Source organism: Urtica dioica, chromosome 4 (genome assembly GCF_054948205.1).
Source record: "Urtica dioica subsp. dioica isolate 48M chromosome 4, U.dioica_male_clone48M_v1_H2, whole genome shotgun sequence".
NCBI classification, from domain to species: Eukaryota; Viridiplantae; Streptophyta; class Magnoliopsida; order Rosales; family Urticaceae; genus Urtica; species Urtica dioica.
The window spans coordinates 1,642,097-1,660,741 of NC_142759.1; the positions used below are offsets into that span (position 1 = coordinate 1,642,097).

The window sequence follows — 18,645 nt, forward strand, 5'->3', positions numbered from 1 at the left end:
CACCAATCCCAAACAAACTAAAAGGAAGCAATTTTTTTTTAAGAAACCCGAATTTTATAGATAGTTTGATGTAATATTTCAAAACGGACAATATTGGCCATCAACCTTGTACTGTCATCTCTTTTCTTCTCCTCCTCTGAAAAACAAAACAAGAGATTGTTCACATAAAGACACACCGGTGGTCATATGGAGTGTAGACATGTCTCTTGGCTATCGTTTATTATAAGAGATTACTGGTTTCTCGATCAGACCTATCTTGCAAAGTGTGTTGAACTCACTCGCCGAGGAAGGAGCCGACTAAATCAAAACCCTTCTCGTGAAGCCTGTGTGAAGATACTCAATTAGAAAAAATGCAAAACAGGGCAAAAAGAAAAACAGTAAAGTCTAAAAAAAACAGAAAAAAAGAGTTTCAACTCTATCGACTGTGTGTTGTTCTCCCATTTCTCCTCGTTCTCTGATTGTTGAAACCATGGAAAGGCTTGATTAGGAATTGGTTATTCACATAGAAATACAGCGGAGGTCATACGGAGTGTAGAAAGGTCTATTGGCCATTCTTTTCTCTTTAAGAGATTACCGGTTTTCTCGATCAGACCTATCTTGCAAAGTGTGTTGAACTCACTCGCCAAGGAAGGAGCCAACTGGATCAAAACCCTTCTCGCGAAGTCTGTGTGAAGGTAATGGATTAGAAAAAAAATGCAAAACACAGCAAAAATAAAAATCGAAAAAAATAAAAAAGAGTGATCCATTTTCAAATCTATCAACCGTGTATTGTTCTTCTATTTATCCTCGTTTTCTATGGAAAGGCTTGGTTAGGCAATTAGTCATCGTCGAGCTGTTCTCAGCCATGGCAGAAGCTCCGTTCCAGTAGCCAGGGCGGGTTGAGACATGGCGGTGGTACGACTTCGCCTCACGGACAACGCCGCTGATCAACACCACCAATTCCAGGCTCTGCAGAAGATCAAAGTACCCGCCACCCGAACATCAAGGACCGCAGAGCTTCGGGGTTGGGCCACGAAGAAATTTCATTCACGTCCAAACCCTAAACCATAGATCAACGATTTAAAGCAATTTCACAGATAATTAGCAAAAACATGGAAAGAAGAAGGAAAAGCTTCCTTACCATTGAAAAGCTCTGTTGGGCATGGTTGTCTCTAGTCTCTCTTCTTCACCCGAGCGTTGTTCCCCACTTGAATCACGGCTGTGGTGCTCTTGGCTTCACCGCCACCGATCCCAAGCAGAGGCTCTACGGACGGGTAACACATACCCGACCCGCACAAGGGTAACACATACCCGACCCGCACTACCTCGAGCTTCTGCGAGGGACGGCGCAGACGATCGGCCACGAGATTTTGGCAACGGAGTGAACTGAGCCGGAAAGAAACCAGTTTGGCTGTCTAGGGATTTTGATACCTTTCTAGTCTCTTCTCTCCACCCGAGCGTCGTTCTTGCCCTCACCGGAAGACCGCTAGGCCGGCGTTAGTCTCTCGAGCGTCACGGCCACCGATCCCAAACAGCAGCTCTACGGACGAGTAAACCCGCAACCCTGGCTTTTGAGAGGGATCGGCACAGATTGGCCGCGAGATAATGACAACGGCGCCGAGTTTTCCAGGCGGGAGGGAGCGACGGCGGGCCGACGGTGGAGAGTCAGAGAAACCTAGATCAGGATTTTCTCGAAGAAACCCTAAATCCCGCGATTAGAGAGAGATTGAGAAGAGAAACGCGGCTTTTATGTGTGAACGAGTCTTGTCTTGTTTCGAATCTCACTATTTTGGAAACGATTTCAGATGAAAAGGGAAAAGGATACCAGTCTAGTCTCTTCTCTCCACCCGAGCGTCGTTCTCCAGCTTTGTTATCGGCGGTAACCCTTTACTCCGGCGCGGTTCTCTCGGAAGTCACCGCCAACACCGATCCCAAACATTGGCTCTACGGACGAGTAAACCCGCAACCCTGGCTCTGAGAGGGATCGGCTTGGAAGATCGGCCGCGAGATACTGACGACGGAGTCCAGGCTTCCCGTCGAGCGGCTGGCGAGTGCGACGGCGGGCCGACGGTGGAGACGAAGCCCTAGATCATGACGATTTTGGTGCAAAACCCTAAAAATTGGAATTAGAGAGAGACTGAGATAAAGGCGGGTGAGTTATGCGCTAAAGCTCTGGAGTTCTTGTTTATATATGATGTGATGTTCGAAATATAACCGTTGCATTCTAATTTTAGAGTGTGTTTAGCCGTTGGATTAAAAGCTGGTGTTTTTGATCGAACGAATCAGGAAAGATCATGATATCTTCACGTGATTTCTCTTTCCTTTTTCTACTTCTTGGAGAGCAAGTTCTAAGATATTAGGAAAGTGGGGGCTCAATAAATGAGATGAATGGAGTCATTAATGAGTGATCTAAACGGTATTGACAATACATAACTAGCTGGCAATGAATGGTGTAATTAACTTCCCAAAATTACTTGCATAATTTACCAAAATAGAAAATAAAGCTCAAATAATAAAATAAAATAAAAAACTAACTAAAAAAAAATTCCAAATATCTTTTACTCTCTCGAACTACAAGAATAGTAGTATCCAGGCCTTTATGTTGTCCTCATCGGTTCTCTTTTCGTAAATAAAAAAATTTATTAATTTATTCTTACAATACGACTCAAACTTTACCTCAATGTTTCTTATTAGGAGATACTTACTGTAAATAAACATTCTACAAGTTACAAGTTGTTACTAGTCTAGATTGATATGAATTTGTATTTTTAAGTTGGTATAGATTGAATTGTTACTTATATGAGAAAATAAAATAACACGTGTATACTATATATTTTAGTAAAATATCGAGTTTAACTTTTAATTTTTTAAAATATCGAGTCGAATTTATAATTTTGCTTAATTAAGATGAGAGATTATACCCTAAAATAAATAAAAGTGTTACGAATTTTCCATTATTGACTTTCATTTATATATTTTTATGTAAACTTCATTTTATTTTTATTCATCAGCGTCCTATATATAATTTATTTAAAATAAAAAAAATAATAATAACTGAATCATGAAAAATACAAATAGAGGATTGAAAGAGAATTTAAGAGATCTCTCATCTGTTCCATAGATCCTAGAAGTTCACGGGCTAGTCTGAGGCGGTGAAGATAGTAACATCGTCGAGAATATCTCCGATGTTCGAGCCGAAATCGAAAACCGCAGCTCCCATCAAAATCACGAGTCGTTTAGGATCAGCTGATGTCGATAGTCGCTGCGAAGCGAATGGCGGCTCAAAGTAGCGTGTGTGATTTTGCACCAGCTATATATCATGTATGTAAAAAAAAATTGCTTTTATATTATATATATATATATATATATATATTCACAAATTATATTAATTTTATTTTTTAACAGCGTGTGCTATAAACTTTTATTATATAACACTTAGCCCCCACTACATTTACGTCTTGTCTCGTCCTTGTGTGTGTGTTGAACTCTCATTTGTATTTACGACACGTGTGAACGACACGGGGTGGAAATTAGAGCCTCATCCATGAAGTGTTCGTTAACGTTATAAGGAGTGTGTGAGCTTAGTGAATAATATAAATTTTTCAGAAAAAAATTATAAATTGAGATAGATATATATATCCAAAATGGAATGCTTGGAAAACCTGATTATGTGGTAGAGAGAGAATAGAGAGGTGCGCAATGTCAGAAAACGATGAATTTCAATTATATTGTCGTTTAAAAACATTATGTCGTTTGAATAAAATTACATCGTGTTAATAAAATTATGTCGTTTTAACTAATATGCCATAAAAAAATTAAATAAAAATATAATATGTCCATAATGGAATGTTTGGAAAACGTTGATTCAGTGGTAGAAACTAGAGAGGCAAGCGAATGTAAGAAAACGACAAACTTTGTGTTATACTGTTGTTCTAAAAATGTTATGTCGTTTGAATAAAGTTATATCGTTTCAATAAAGTTATGTCGTTTTAACTGATATGCCATTAAAAAAATTACAACAAAAAAAATAAATGTCCAAAATTGAATTTTTGGAAAATGCTGGTTCAGTTGTAGAGAGTAGAGACTAGAAAGGCGCGCTAATGTCATAAAACGACGAACTTTCACTTATGTTGTCGATTTAAAAATGTTATGTCGTTTTACTAAAGCTATGTCGTTTTAACTGATATGCTATAATTTAACAACAAATATTAAAAAAAATATATGTCCAAAATGGAATATTTGGAAAACGATGATTCAGTGGTAGTAGAGAAGACTACAGAGGCGCGCGAAACTCGGGAAATGACGAACTTTCAGTTATAGGTCGTTTTTAATAAAGTTAAGTCGTTTGAATAAAATTATGTTGTTTAACTTATATGCCGTTCTTTCGTTGTGGGAATCACAGAAAACAGACGAAGCAACGAATATTCAGAAATAAATATAAATTACGAAGATTAAACGTTTATACAGTGGTTACATAAATATCAAAATTTATAATTTTGAAATTATTGAATTTGTAGTCGGTAACAACACAAAAAATTACAAATAAAAGTGTAAGGTCTATGATTATCGTTTGATGGTGCTCATAGGGTAAATAATTTACCGACGAGTTACTGTGGTAAACTTAAACCCTCGTTCAAGGATAGATCACTCACAATGCTAGTCTCCGACGATATAATTATCATCTCGGAACGTGGCAAGAAAGTCGGAACTGGTCTTTTCCGAGGGAGATGATCGGGAACATGAGCTTCAAAATCGAGGACGCGAATCACTTGCCTCATCGAAGGCCTCGAATCGGGATCCGGGTGAGCGCACCACAACCCTACGATCATGAGCCTCAAAATCTGATCGTTATTAAAACCATCCACCTGGGAAGAAGAAGAAGAAGAAAAAGAGAGCAGCCTCGGAGATTAATGGCTCCGAGATTCCGATCTCTTTTTCTTCGGAGGCTCGGAGATTAATGGCTTTTCGCCCACAAGAAATCTCGAGCGAGACTACACCGAAGCTATACGCGTCGCATTCCCGGCTGGACCGGCCGGTGGTGATGCTCTCCGGCGCCATGTAGCCCAGCGTTCCGGCGAGGACGGTTGTTTGTGAGCCCTTTTCGTGATCCACCAATCGGGCGAGACCGAAATCTCCGAGCTTAGCGTTGAATTAAGGTCGAATCCAACATGACATTGCTGGCTTTCACGTCGCGGTTTAGCACACAGTGTTGCCACTCCTCGTGGAGGTACGCGAGCCCTAGAGCTATGTTGTACCGGATTGGCCATGGTAACAAACCCTTATTTTCCAACTGTTTTGCATAACATAGCCAAAAATCAATGTTAGTAGTGTCAAAATTAAAGAAACTTGAAAGTATTTAAGGAAGTTGAATCTTGTATAATTTCATAATTTGTTTATTCCTAAATTTTGATGGTTGTAGCTATATCTTTTTTTTTTTTAACTAGTAGTTCCTAAAACTTGAAGACTTGATATATCATTTCCTAACTCTTTGGATAAAATATCAAGCGTGTGAGTGACTTTATTTTTAAGGTTGAAACGGTCTAAAAGCAAGTATATTAATGAACTCGATATATACATAATAAAAAAGGCTAGAATTGAACTTAACATGAAGTGGCCGTTTCATCTAACATCGACCAAATTTTCAAAGTTCATAAATTCCCCGCGAAAAAAAAAAGAGAGCAATTAATCTATCAAGCTTATAAAGTTCTAGGCGGCATGTAAAAAAATCAGTCTTTATTAGATAAAAAAAAAATAAAAATAAAAAAAAAGAAGAAGAAGAGGGGTTAAACTCAATTGGTAGAGCACGAAAATAATTTGCTTAAAAATATATGAACAAAAAATATAGGAGTTATTAAAATAAGTTTATGAGGTGATAAATAAGTGCGTACATGTGTCTCTGGCTTGAAGAGATGAGAGTCTAGGCTTCCGTTGGGCACGAGCTCGTAGAAGTTTCTGTGCCTCAGCTGGCTTATGATCTTGACCTCCGCCGCGTAGTACTCTCTCACTCTCCTTGACGAGAAACGCTCTAGACCTTCTTTATCGCGACACTCATTCCCGAACCTCTCAACGTTCCTTTGTACACGAACCCGAACCCTCCTTGTCCGAGCTTTTTCTCGTCCGAAAAAAGTTGTTTGTTCCGCGACGAGCTCTTCGTGCAAGAACCTCTTCGCCCCGCTCCCTTGCTCGAAGTCGTCGTCCATCGAATCCTCGAGGAAAATCGATTCGCTATCGGATTCGTTTTTTATGCACCTTTTGAAAATCGCACCTATCACGGTGAGAAGAAGAATGGAAATCCCGATGACTATTCCCGCGATCAAGCCCTTAGTAGTGGATCTCGAGCTCTTCGTCCCCGTTGATGTCGTTGATTGTAGTGTCGAATTGAAAGACCAAGATCGAATGACATGGCTCGAAGTGAACCGGCCATTTGCGGCCGAAAACCCTACAACCACCTCTCTCGGCAAATACTCGTCTAGAGCGACCCGATCGAGGAGGAGATTTCTCTCCTCGTCGCACCCCGAGAACTCGATGCTTAGATTCCTTGACCTAGAATCGTAGACTATCGAAGCGTCGTAAACCCAATCATCCTTTTTGCATGGGTACAAACCATAGACACCATCGACTTCACGTTCACTCCGACGTGTTTTCCGGCGATCTCGGGAGGGTCGATCTTCGAATCGTACATAGTATCGAACTCAACAGCGAAGAAGCCGACCCGCGAGGCTTCGAGCTCGTCGCGGCTCACCAGTCCGATCGCTTTCCCGTCAATCTCGTTAGGCATCGCATACGAAGGCTCGGCCATGAAGAAGGCAATCCCTTCTCCGCCGGGAAACTTCTCGGCGACGACGGAGAAGGAAAACTCGACGGCGAAATCTGCCACGTCAACAAAAGCTCCGACGGAGTCGGTGATCCAGAGCTGCATGAGATCTTTGTGTCGAACGTGGCCGATCTGGTCCGTTCTGTTGATGGCGGTGAGTTCGATCCCCGAGTCCAACCGAGTCGCGTTTCCGAAGAGTCTCTGTGCTCCGTGTTTTCGTGCTTTATCTCCGGGTATTTGAATTCCATCGGAGCTGAGCTCGGAATCATCGCCACGAAGAGGAAAGAGAAAACGACACTCACGATTACGATCATTGGGTTTGAAATTTGGGACTTCCGAGTTTCAAAACAACGACGTTATGCTTTAAGGGATCGTGAAGCTACTTCGAAACGTGAAAGAAAGCGTGTGTTACGTGGCACATCATCCATAGTAATTATGTACTGAAATTCATAGAGAACTTAATTGTGTGATATATGTGGTGTGTTCGAGAGCCACACCATTACCTTAGATTAGTCATCTATGCAGTCAAATAAGAAAAGTTTAAGTTTCAGAAAGGTGTTTTGTGGGAAAAAAAAAAAAAAAAAACAAATACAATTAGCGTAGCTGACCTTCTACATGCTTTCAATAAGTCTACTTTAAAAAATTAAAAAATTTATGATATTTTTTTTTTTACAATAAATGAAATACTTTTTAAAAGGTATTTTATAATGCAAAAAAAAAAAAAAAAAAAAAAAAATCTCCCGACTATAATAAAAAAAAATGATGTTTAATATTTTATTATTGTAAAAAATGAATAATTTTTTATATTATAAAATGATGGATAAAACAACGAAGCTACAGTTTTGAAACAATATTTAATTAATTTTAGCTACTTCAAATCGTGAAAGAAAGCGTGTGTGACATGACACAGCTTCCATGATAATTATGTACTTTAGATTAGGGATGGCAATTTCGTGTTCGTGTCGTAATCGTGTCGTGTTAATCGTGTTTGCATAAATAATTGTTAGAACCAAATCCGACCATTTATTAATCGTGTTTGAAGTCTAGATCCAAATCCGACCATTTATTTTTTTACAGATCCATAACCGTTTAAATTAAACCATTAAATAGTCGTGTTAAATGGATTATTTAATCGTGTTTAGACATTCGGACTCAATTAATTGCGATGAATTATAAAATTAGTCAAAACTCCAAAATAAAATAAAATTAGCAAAAACATAATAGCCATAGGAAAATAAAATTACCATAAACATAATAGCCATAGGAAAATAAAACTCCAAAATACAATTATCTTTCACAAAAACAAATAAAAAAGACATACGATTAGTTTTAGTCAATACGAATACTTGAACCTTCGGATTCTACATCCTCATCACGTAACTTAAACTTTTTTTTTTTTTGAACCTACGTAACTTAAACTTCAAAACGTCTTTTATGAAAACATCGGCTTCTCCATTTGATCATACATAAATTTTATAATTAGTAAATATAACAATACAAAAATAAATTCAAGACTAATAAAATTAGAAAATGATAAAATAAAATAAAAAAACGTAATTACCATAAAGCCAATCACGAGTGCAAACTAATTGTTGCACAGAGCCACAGACCTAAAATAAAATAAAAAAACGTAATTACAATACAAAGTATGTTGCAAACTGCAACGTGTACAATGAAATAGGTGAAATGACTTTTAATGATAATTACTTTTAAATTTTAATGACAAGTTGCACAGAGCAACAGACCTAATTGTTTTTTTTTTTTCAAACAAAGAATTAGTCAAATATCAATTGAAAAAGTGAGGGAAAGAGAGGTAAAACAAAATAAAAATATTAGATTGAAATTGAATTTTATTGGAAAAAAAGGAGGGAATGTTATGGAGGGATATAATATCTTAATATTAATATAAAAATTCATAGTTACATGGAATAATAATAAAAGTTTATAATTATATGAAATAATAATAGTTTGTTAATTACATACAAAAATATCATTGGTAATGTAAAGTGAATTAATAAATTTTCTAGGATAATTTGAATTTTGAATTGTGATTGTTCGATATTTAATTGAATTAAATATCGAATAATAAAATAAAATTGAATACGTAACGTTATTATGAGACTATTGTTAGTGTATATGTGAATTGTGAATTATGATTGTTCGATATGAATTTAATCGAAAACAAATAAAATTGAATATGATATGTTATTGTGAGACTATTGTCTGCGATTGTTCAATACGAATTGAATTGAAATAAAATAAAAGTGAATATGATATGTTATTATGAAACTATGTGAATTGTGATTGTTCTATATGAATTGAATTTAATTGAAATCTAATAAAATTGAATATGATACATTAATATTAAACTATTGATATTGTGAATTGTGAATTGTGATTGTTCGATATGAATTGAATGGAAATAAAATAAAAGTGAATATGATATGTTATTATGTGACTATTGTTATTGTGATTGTGAATTGTGGATGTTCGATATGAATTGAATTGAAATTAAATAAAATTGAATATGATACGTTATTATTTGACTATTGATATTGGGATTGTGAATTGTGAATTGTAATTGTTCGATACGAATTTAATTGAATTGAAATCAAATAAAATTGAATACGATAAGTTATTATGAGACTATTGTTATTGTGATTGTGAATTGTGGTTGTTCGATATGAATTGAATTGAAATCAAATAAAATTGAATACGATACGTTATTATGAGACTCATGTTATTGTGATTGTGAATTGTGGTTGTTCGATATGAATTGAATTGAAATCAAGTAAAATTGAATACAAAACGTTAATATGAGATTATTGATATTGGGATTGTAAATTGTAATTGTTCGATATGAATTTAATTGAATTAAAATCAAATAAAATTGAATACGATACGTTGTTATGAGACTATTGTAATTGTGATTGTGAATTGTGGTTGTTCGATATGAATTGAATTGAAATCAAATAAAATTGAATACAAAACGTTATTATGAGATTATTGTTATTGTGTATGTGAATTGTAATTGTCCGAAATAAATTGAATTTAATTGAAACCGAATAAAATGGAATACGATATGTTATTACGAGACTATTGTTATTGTGATTGTAAATTGTCATTATGAGAACACCCATTTGGCATACTAGTTAAATCAGTAATTGAAAACAACTATAATTGAATATTGATTTTATGTTTATAGTTTTAAATTAATAATTTTACATACATAATATTAATCGTGTTTAACTGGATCGTAATCGTGCTATTACTCGTAATCGTTTTAATTGGGTCATATTCGTGCGGGTCGTAATCGTGTTTCGTGTCGACCATTTAATAATCGTGTTAATCGGATTTTTATCGTGTTATCGTAATCGTGTCGTTTTGACCCATTATTTAATCGTGTTACCGTGTTCGACCCAATTAAGAACCGATCCATTTATTGAGATCCAAATCCGCTTTAAATCGTGTCGTAACCGTTTCGTGTTTCGTGTCCGAACCAAATTGCCATCCCTACTTTAGATTAGTCATCTATGAAGTCAAGTAGGAAAAGTCCATTTTTCAGAAAGATGTTTTGTGGACAAAAAAATAATCAAATACAATTAGCGTAGTTGACCTTCTACTTTCAATAAGTCTATTTTCAAAAAATTAAAAAAAAGTTATGAAATAATTTTTAAAAGGTATTAAGTTTACACTTAAATTTTATATTTGTTATTAATTAGATAATTTACTTGTCTTCTTTCTTATGTATTCTGATCAAATTATTAGTCTTGTCTTTAACATACTGTAGTAGTGGCCCAGACCACCCCAATTTTTTATATAATTCCTTAAATACCTATATGAATATGGTAAATTCTTAAATACCTTTCATTATATAAAATTATATATCTACCTTATTTCTTTTATAAATTTCATATATACCTAATTTGTTTTTATAAAATTTAATATTTACCTCATTTGTTTTTTAAAATAATTTCATAATTATGAATTTTTCTTATATTTCTCCACCTGTCCAATTTTTTTTTTTTTTCTTATTGTGTATTTATGGGGAAAAATATATTTTTGTTCCTTCTTTACCCTCCATACATGCATCTTTGTAATTTTTTTTTGTCAAGCCATCTTAATTTTTTAGAATGATTGGTTAGTGGTGCACTTATTACATGATTATCCTATCTCTTGATTCATTCAATTTTGTTTCTTAAGTTAAATGACATTTTAAAGTTGATTATATATCATATATGGATATATATGAGTATAGTGTATATAGGGATATATTTAGCTTATTATAATCTAGTTTCTTTAAATATATATATTTTTGAATATTTTGACATGTGTGAAGGAATTTACATACAAATTAATTCAGTATTTGAAAATAATTTAAATATTTCTTTAAAGATATGCGTAGTATTTTTTTTAAATGAAATCAAGTCGCTTAGTATTTTGATTATATAAAAGGATATTTTTTTAGATATTTTAAACTTTTTATGAATTTAATTTATTTTTATAGTTTATTTATCTCCGATCACACTCAACTTTAATTTTTGAGTCCACCCTAAGTGCAGCAATAGATAATAGGAAAAATGGCATGAACTAGCCAATTCAAACTATGGCTTTTGCAAAATAGCCATAGTTTCATTAGGTTAGCCAAAATAGCCACCACTCTCTGCAGACTCTCGATCGCCTCGCCGCCGGGGATTCTGTCGACCGGGAGGACCATCTCGACTTCCATGCGCAGCACCGCGGGGCCCGGCCGCGGGCGGTGGTCGGCCATGTGACGGGCGGCGGCGACTATCTCGTCGGCGAGGGAGGGCAGGAGCTCCGGCGACTAACCTTTCCAGCGAGGAAGCCCGCCTCGTCGCCGTAGCGTGACGGAGAGTCACGAATCTCCGTCGATCTCCTCGCCTTCGCCGCCGTGACGGAGAGTCCGACGGGAGGTAAGATCTGTGCGATTGCAGTGACTGGAAAGAGGTCTGAGAAGAAGAAGATCGGAGAAGGTCGAGGATTAAATTTTAAGGCTGAATAAAATCTCTGGACTAAATTAATCCTGCCTGGATTAAATTTAATCCCGATATCTTGTCTGGATTAAATTTAATCCTGCCTGAATTAATAATCGCAGCTTGGCTATTTTGCTTATACTTGATAAACTTTGGCTATTTTGCAAATCCTTAAGTTCTATTTGGCCATTTAGCCGCTTGACCCTAGATAATAAGCTACAAACACAAAACAAATTACAGAGCAAAAACAACAAGATACAAGCCATACATGATCGTTAAAAACAAAATTAGAACCCTAGAACTGGATAAAGAAATCCATTACAAATACTTTTCACCTATTCTCTTCTCTACCCCTTTTCCACGTAATTTTATTGACACTTTTAATGCAAGACAACACACTAGGGCAAATGATGATACTGTTTCCCATCGGAAGAAAATATGTGTAAATGTAGGTAATCATTAAATGATTTGTATATAAACGAAGTCCACGTGGCGTCTTAGTTTTAGCACACGTTATGCCCGTGATTGCATGACTACATTGGTTTTTAAAGTTCAACCATTGTTATTCCCTTTCAAAGATTATATATCAATGTGGCAACACAAAACAAGGGAAAATAAATTTTTAATTGATTAATACATAATTCCGGTGAAGAATTTCAATAAGTTTGCTCTTGCCGGCGAACAGTTTTGCCACGTAGCAATAGTTGAGCAATAAACTTGATGTCGATTTCATTAATAACTCAACTGTGTACGTATAAAAAGCTTGTCTTACTTTGATGAATGGTATAAAAAAAAAAGGTCTACAAAACAAACTAAATACCTACCACGTCACGTGTTAGAGCTATATATGGTCTGCATGGCTATCATCAAGGGATCACTATTCGAAGTAATTATTATGTGCTAATTATGGGATCCAAATTATCTTTCATTTATTTAAAGTTTTTTTAAGCGTCATCAATATTGGAAGGTAAGGTAACAAATTTCTGATATCGGTTAAATGCAAATAGTTGTGTAGTTTTACTGACGTGTTAGGAGAATGATTAAGTGGACTGATATTAAAAAAAAATGGACTGATAAAGCGTTCAAAACCAAATTAAATGTAAATTTAGCATTTTATGACATTAGTTATATTAATTTTTTATTTTTTTTTATTATTTTTATAAATTAGCCGGGCCTGTATATTTGCATATGGAAGTATCTAAGCCAAAAAAAATTAAGCTATATTCTCTTGTTAAGAATGTGGGGCCGTTTGGTTTAGTTTTCTAAACTCGTTTTCTGTTTTTAAATTCTGTTTTCTGATTCTAATTTTTAAATTTAAAAAACATATTTAGAATTACGTTTCATAATATTTTAAATGTTGTTTGGTTATGTTTTCCATTCAATTGTATAGAGATAAAACAGAAAACAACTTTTCATTGTTTTCTGTTTTCTAAACAAATTTCAAAGAAAACAGAAACATGATTCTAAATCTGTTTTCTGAATTTATAACCAAACAGTTTTTCTAAAACTGTTTTCTAGAATTTAGAATTAGAAAACAGAAAACAAAAATAGAAAACCAAAGAGGGGCTAAGAGTGAGAATAAATAATAGATTATATTTTGGACACACACTGTGATCCGTAAGATTTTTATTTCTTTTCCTATTTCTGGTTTCGAATGACTTATTGGGTATTATATGCTGTAAAAGGCGTTTAAACTCTCCGTGGTTCATATTATAAGACCTTGCTATATATATATATATATAATATGCGTACTCACTACTAAGGAATAAATGATAGTTTTTTTTTTTTTTTTTTTAATGGTAGAAATAAATGATAGTTATCGAATATGCAAAGCTACTAATAATAAAAAGACGGGAAAAGGTTTGCATTTTTGGAATAAAGGAATATGTTTGTTCATTTTTTTTTTTTTTTTTTTTTTTAATTTGAGGAAAATATGTTTGTTAGTTCTTGTCTTAAATAGTTGCGCGTCTCTTTTTCCCATTAAGAAAGGTTATTATTAAATGAACAGAATAGAATACGCACTTCAATTTTCACTGCTACTATGAAGTTTGTCAGATCAACTCAGTAGTGAGATTTCTTTGCAGTTTAAAGAATTGAACCATATTTACAGAGTGGAACATTTTTATTCTTAGGCTGGAGTGGAACAATTAAATTGCACCACACTTAATTGTTCTAATTCCATCCTAACCACCAATTATATGGATTGATTCATTTTTTTTTTCTTTTTAGAGATATGGATTGATTCATTTATAATTAAATAGATGACTACTATTAATTTAATAGATTTACAAAAGAACATATGTTAACTAGTCAATTTTTTATATTTTCTTAAATAATTTAATAGATACACTCTAAAATTAAATAAATATGGGCAATGTCTCTGGCGGAATTTAATTTCGAGTCTTACCCGTTTTACGAGGTAAAGTAATATTATCACTGGTTTCAAACAAGTTTGCGTGTACAATATTGTTTTACCATGTGAGTAGATATGCTTCATACAAATATAAGTGATATTTCACTCCCTAATGAAATCATTGTGACAATTCACCATCTTTTGAAGGGTAATTTTGTTGTTAAAAAATTAATGAAGCTAACTATTTTGGCCACAACGAGTTGTGGATAGTAAAATCATCCATTCCGTTATTTTTCTAACGGTCACAATATGAGCAACAATAATAAAGAAGGTCAAAATTGGTGAAGTCAGAATATACAGCTAAAAATCCAAAAGTCAAAATGGAATTTCTTACAATTTTGAGAGTAAAAGCAAATAAATCCATAAAGAAGGGCAATCATTATCACCTTACAATTCAAAGCTGCTATTTGTAAATTTTCGTCATTAAAAAAACATATTATTGTGTTCCAAACTGACAATGCAAGGATGGATCTCCGTTAAAAAAAATATTGATTTCCATTTTCTCAATTACATATCCATCGTTAAAATATATATTAAAAAATGAAAATATTACAAAAAGATGGAGATGGATCCACATTCACTATTCATTTTACATTACCCATTTAATTTTTATAAATTACATAAATATCTTTTACAACTTTCAAAGTTACAAAAATACTAAACTACAAAACTTAAAACCCTTAAAACCTATAATATCCTCATAGTTCAAGAAAATTCTAGATATAAGAACATTCTAGATATTTTCAGTGTGTCATTTATCACTATAAAAATATAATTTACAATTTTCAAAATTACAAAAATGTTGAACTACAAAACTTAAAACCCTTAAAACTTATAATATCATCATAGTTTAAGAAAATTCTAAATATCAAACATTCTAAATATTTTTAGTGTATCATTTATCACTATAAAAATATAATTAATTATCATCAACATAAATCAAGCAATCCGCATCATCTCAAGACATTAATTTACAATAATTTCCATAATAATATATAACAAAACTTTTCCATTTACAATAATTTCCATAATAATATTTTCAATCGGAAGCCAACCAACCAAGGAGATTTTAGTACTTTTAACTCATGAGTCAAGACATATATAAATGGTTACAAGTTACTATAGATTTCGCAATTTACATTAAAAAAAAAAAAAAACTTGTGCTAGTATTTATTTTTTGTCTCAAAGCGAGTAGTCTACTACTACATCATCAAACACCTATACTAGCTTTGTCTATGCTCCCTAATTTTCAACTTCACTTTCTCTCATTTATATTATCATTTTATATATAAAAAAAAGAGAGATAATCATCTTTGTAAGTTGTAACTAAGAAAACAAATAACAATATTAAAAAAAGAAAAAAGAAAAACAGTGTTGTAGTTTCAGATTCGTTTTTCTCATTACTCTCTCTTCTTTGTTCCTCTTCTTAGTTCTACTGAAACTCATGAACTCATGCTCAGCAAAGACCTTGTCCTCGTCTTAGCCACAGCAATCCGAGAATGGATTTCGGTTTCGTGAGCTTGGAGAGCTTGGTCTCGGGTCAATCCGAATCTCCGTCCGAGCCCAGGCCCAAGCCCAGGCCCGGATCTGGGAGCGTGAAGTTCGAAGGAGACGAAGAGGACGACAATGGCGGTTTCGGTGGTTGGAGAGCGTCGAAGCTCGCCAGAACCGCCGCGAAGGAAACAATGGCGTCGATGAGATCACAAGAGCAAATGCTCAGCTTCTCTTCCACTGTGCCTAGATACGCGGGTAAAAAAAAATATGATCTCTTCGATTAAGCTATAAACTGAAAAAACTTCGATAGCTAAAAAAAAACCTAGGTTTTGTTTTTTCTCAGGTTACGGATTGAATTTGAACCAGACGGCCATGCAATTTCAAAGAGGAGGTTTCACGGATTCTCAGTGGTTAGAGTTGGAGCACCAAGCTCTGATCTACAAGTACATCGCCTCCAATGTCTCGGTCCCATCGAATCTCCTCTTGCCTCTCAAGAAATCGCTCGTCAATCCGTACCCGTTCGGATTCGCCGCCGTCTCGTCTTTCTCTCCGGCCGCCGTCTCCTCATGTAAACCCTAATCTCTCCGTCTCTCTCTCAATCTCTTTCTGTTCAGACTGTGGAAACAAAAATCCGAGTCGAAAAATAGGAGGGAAAAATTAAATGCATAATATAAAAACGGAAATCTTACCAAATTCGTACATTGTGATGAAAGTGTAATTAAATCCAAGTAAATTCGCAAAAATCCGAACTTTCCTGGAAATTTTGGTATTACAAATTGGGGGTTTTGAGGGGAGGATGATGACGTGGCGTGTGCAGATGGGTGGGGGTTTTCTCCGGGAGAGAACTGTGACCCGGAGCCGGGGCGGTGCCGGCGAACGGACGGGAAGAAGTGGCGGTGCTCGAGAGACGCGGTGGTCGATCAGAAGTACTGCGAAAGGCACATCAACCGTGGACGCCACCGTTCAAGAAAGCCTGTGGAACCCAAATCAACCAACAACAATAACAACATTGCTAATCCTCCTTCTGCTTCTGACAGGTCAGTCACTAAACACCATCATCAAAATTTGCTAAACTTGTAGACCCCATATTTTGTTTTTATTGCTTTCATGTTGATTGTGACAAGTCTCAACAGCTGGACTTAGGATTCCCTTTCTCAGAAGCTGTTTTCCAGTTCCCTCTTCTTTACATTTTTTATTTTCTAATTTCAAAATTTGGTGTATGTATGTATTGCTTTTTGCTCCAATTATTATGTGCAATGATATGAAGCTTGAACTTCATCCAAAGTCTTAACTAGTTGGTTAACTGAACTACTACAGTAAATAGAAAAAAGTTGATGGAAATTCTTATACAATACATGACGGTTTGACTTCTCTCGCAGAAGAGGTCTGTCCATAACCCCCGCGGTGTCTCCAGCGCCGCCGCCGCCGGCAACGCTGACATCATCGTCCAACAACGGACCCGCTTTCATGGCCACGAAACAAGAAACTCCGACGGCCCCGACAACCCAATCGGCGTTCGGCTTCGTCTCGACCGACTCGCTCCTCAACCCGTTCCTCGACTTCAAGAGCCAAGAACCGCACCAGAACCAGAACCCGCTCCGCCACTTCATCGACGACTGGCCCACGAAAGCCGAGGAAGAGTCGGCGAAGCCCGAGTGGACTCGGCTCTCGATGTCCTCGCTGAGGCTCTCCCGCGAGTGCGACTACGAGCCCACCAGCCTCGTCCTTGGCTCGGCCATGGGCGGCCCGCTCGGAGAGGTCTTGACCAACACTTCGACCGCAAAGCCCGGTTTCAGGGGCTCGCTCAACTCGTCCCCGACGGGCGTTCTTCAGCGCTCCACTTTCTGCTCGCTCTCCAACAGCAGCTCCGGAAGCAGCCCCAGAACCGCCGACCCCACCAACACCAAGAGCACCAACGATGCCGCCGATGGGACCGCTAGTTTTTACGACGAAGTCCATCTGATCTAAGATTACCCATGATTCAGATGCTTGGAACAACAGAAACCTTTCATGGGTTCATCCATATTTGAAAGTTTGACTCATGTACTATATTATTATGGGGGGTTTTGCCAGCCCAACAGTTTCTTTCCTTTGTTTCCTCTGGGATTTTTACTGTTTTTATTTATTGCATCTGTTTAATTACATGTTGTGTGACGTGGGCCTTGCTGGAATTTAATGTGCTGTATTTCTAACTTGTACTTTATTTATCAGTTTGCTTATAATAAGAAGGTTAAGAACTCTGTTTCCAACAATATGGAGTTGTTTTTATGTAAAATATCGGTAGCAGAAGAAGATAAGATTTGGGAGATGGGAGATGATAGATTCTTGGAGGAGACTTTGGTCAAGAATAATTGGTCTGCTTTAAGCACGAGCTATATAAGCTTTGTTTTGTAGGCTGTAAAACGATTCTGTAGGGACGAACAAAATCTAATAATAATATTGTGGTATGTCACTTTGGTTAAATCGTTTTGACAAAACTGACAACAAAATGAGCGAAAAGGCGATTAAGGACCAACTCCAGCCCGAGATAAGCCGAGCTGTCGCACAGACCTGTGCAATTATGGGGCTATAATACTCGTATCGATATTGGCTTTAGAAACCACTTTGAGCTATTTTATGACCAAGTGGCTCAGGCTGACCTAAGGAATCCACACGACCAGCATGTTCGAGACCAACCAAGGCCGTGGTTTGAAATGCCGAGAGTCATCTAACCCATTTTAAGAATGTGACATCTTCGAGTCTCATTCAACCTTTCCTCGATGTAACGTTTGCATGCTAATATCTCTGATGTCACCTATAAACGCGGGCCTGTTGGGGTGCAACGTAGAGGGTAACACTTATTTAGACTTTGAACTGTGCTGAAAATTTTAATTATATGACTGACCATCGAGTAACTTGAGTGTCATATTGAAATCGCGTTCGATGTTTTTTTTATCACCACTTGAGAATAT

General features: G+C 35.8%; 1 protein-coding gene and 1 pseudogene across 2 annotated transcripts; one reads left to right on the forward strand and one right to left on the reverse strand.

The window, feature by feature from the left end:
• Positions 1-4,409: 4,409 nt before the first annotated feature.
• Positions 4,410-11,564, reverse strand: LOC149399109 (L-type lectin-domain containing receptor kinase IX.1-like; annotated as a pseudogene). Its single transcript, XR_016296613.1, has 4 exons — positions 11,465-11,564; positions 6,605-7,125; positions 5,868-6,563; positions 4,410-5,269 (listed from the first exon to the last, which is right to left on the reverse strand). The product of XR_016296613.1 is annotated as an L-type lectin-domain containing receptor kinase IX.1-like (transcript).
• A 3,981-nt stretch (positions 11,565-15,545) lies between these two features.
• LOC149399110 (growth-regulating factor 1-like) lies at positions 15,546-17,835 on the forward strand. Its single transcript, XM_089613565.1, has 4 exons — positions 15,546-15,949; positions 16,038-16,262; positions 16,512-16,731; positions 17,074-17,835. The coding sequence occupies exons 1-4, from the start codon at positions 15,700-15,702 to the stop codon at positions 17,660-17,662; spliced, it is 1,284 nt and encodes a 427-aa protein (XP_089469691.1). The 5' UTR covers positions 15,546-15,699; the 3' UTR covers positions 17,663-17,835.
• The last annotated feature ends 810 nt before the right edge of the window (positions 17,836-18,645 follow it).

Bases quoted from the DNA above. Each gene is read 5' to 3' on its own strand.
- LOC149399110 (XM_089613565.1), top strand. From the start codon at position 15,700: ATGGATTTCGGTTTCGTGAGCTTGGAGAGCTTGGTCTCGGGTCAATCC. The intron at 15,950-16,037 runs GTAAAAAAAAAT...GTTTTTTCTCAG, and splicing joins CACTGTGCCTAGATACGCGG to GTTACGGATTGAATTTGAAC. The intron at 16,263-16,511 runs GTAAACCCTAAT...TGGCGTGTGCAG, and splicing joins TCCGGCCGCCGTCTCCTCAT to ATGGGTGGGGGTTTTCTCCG.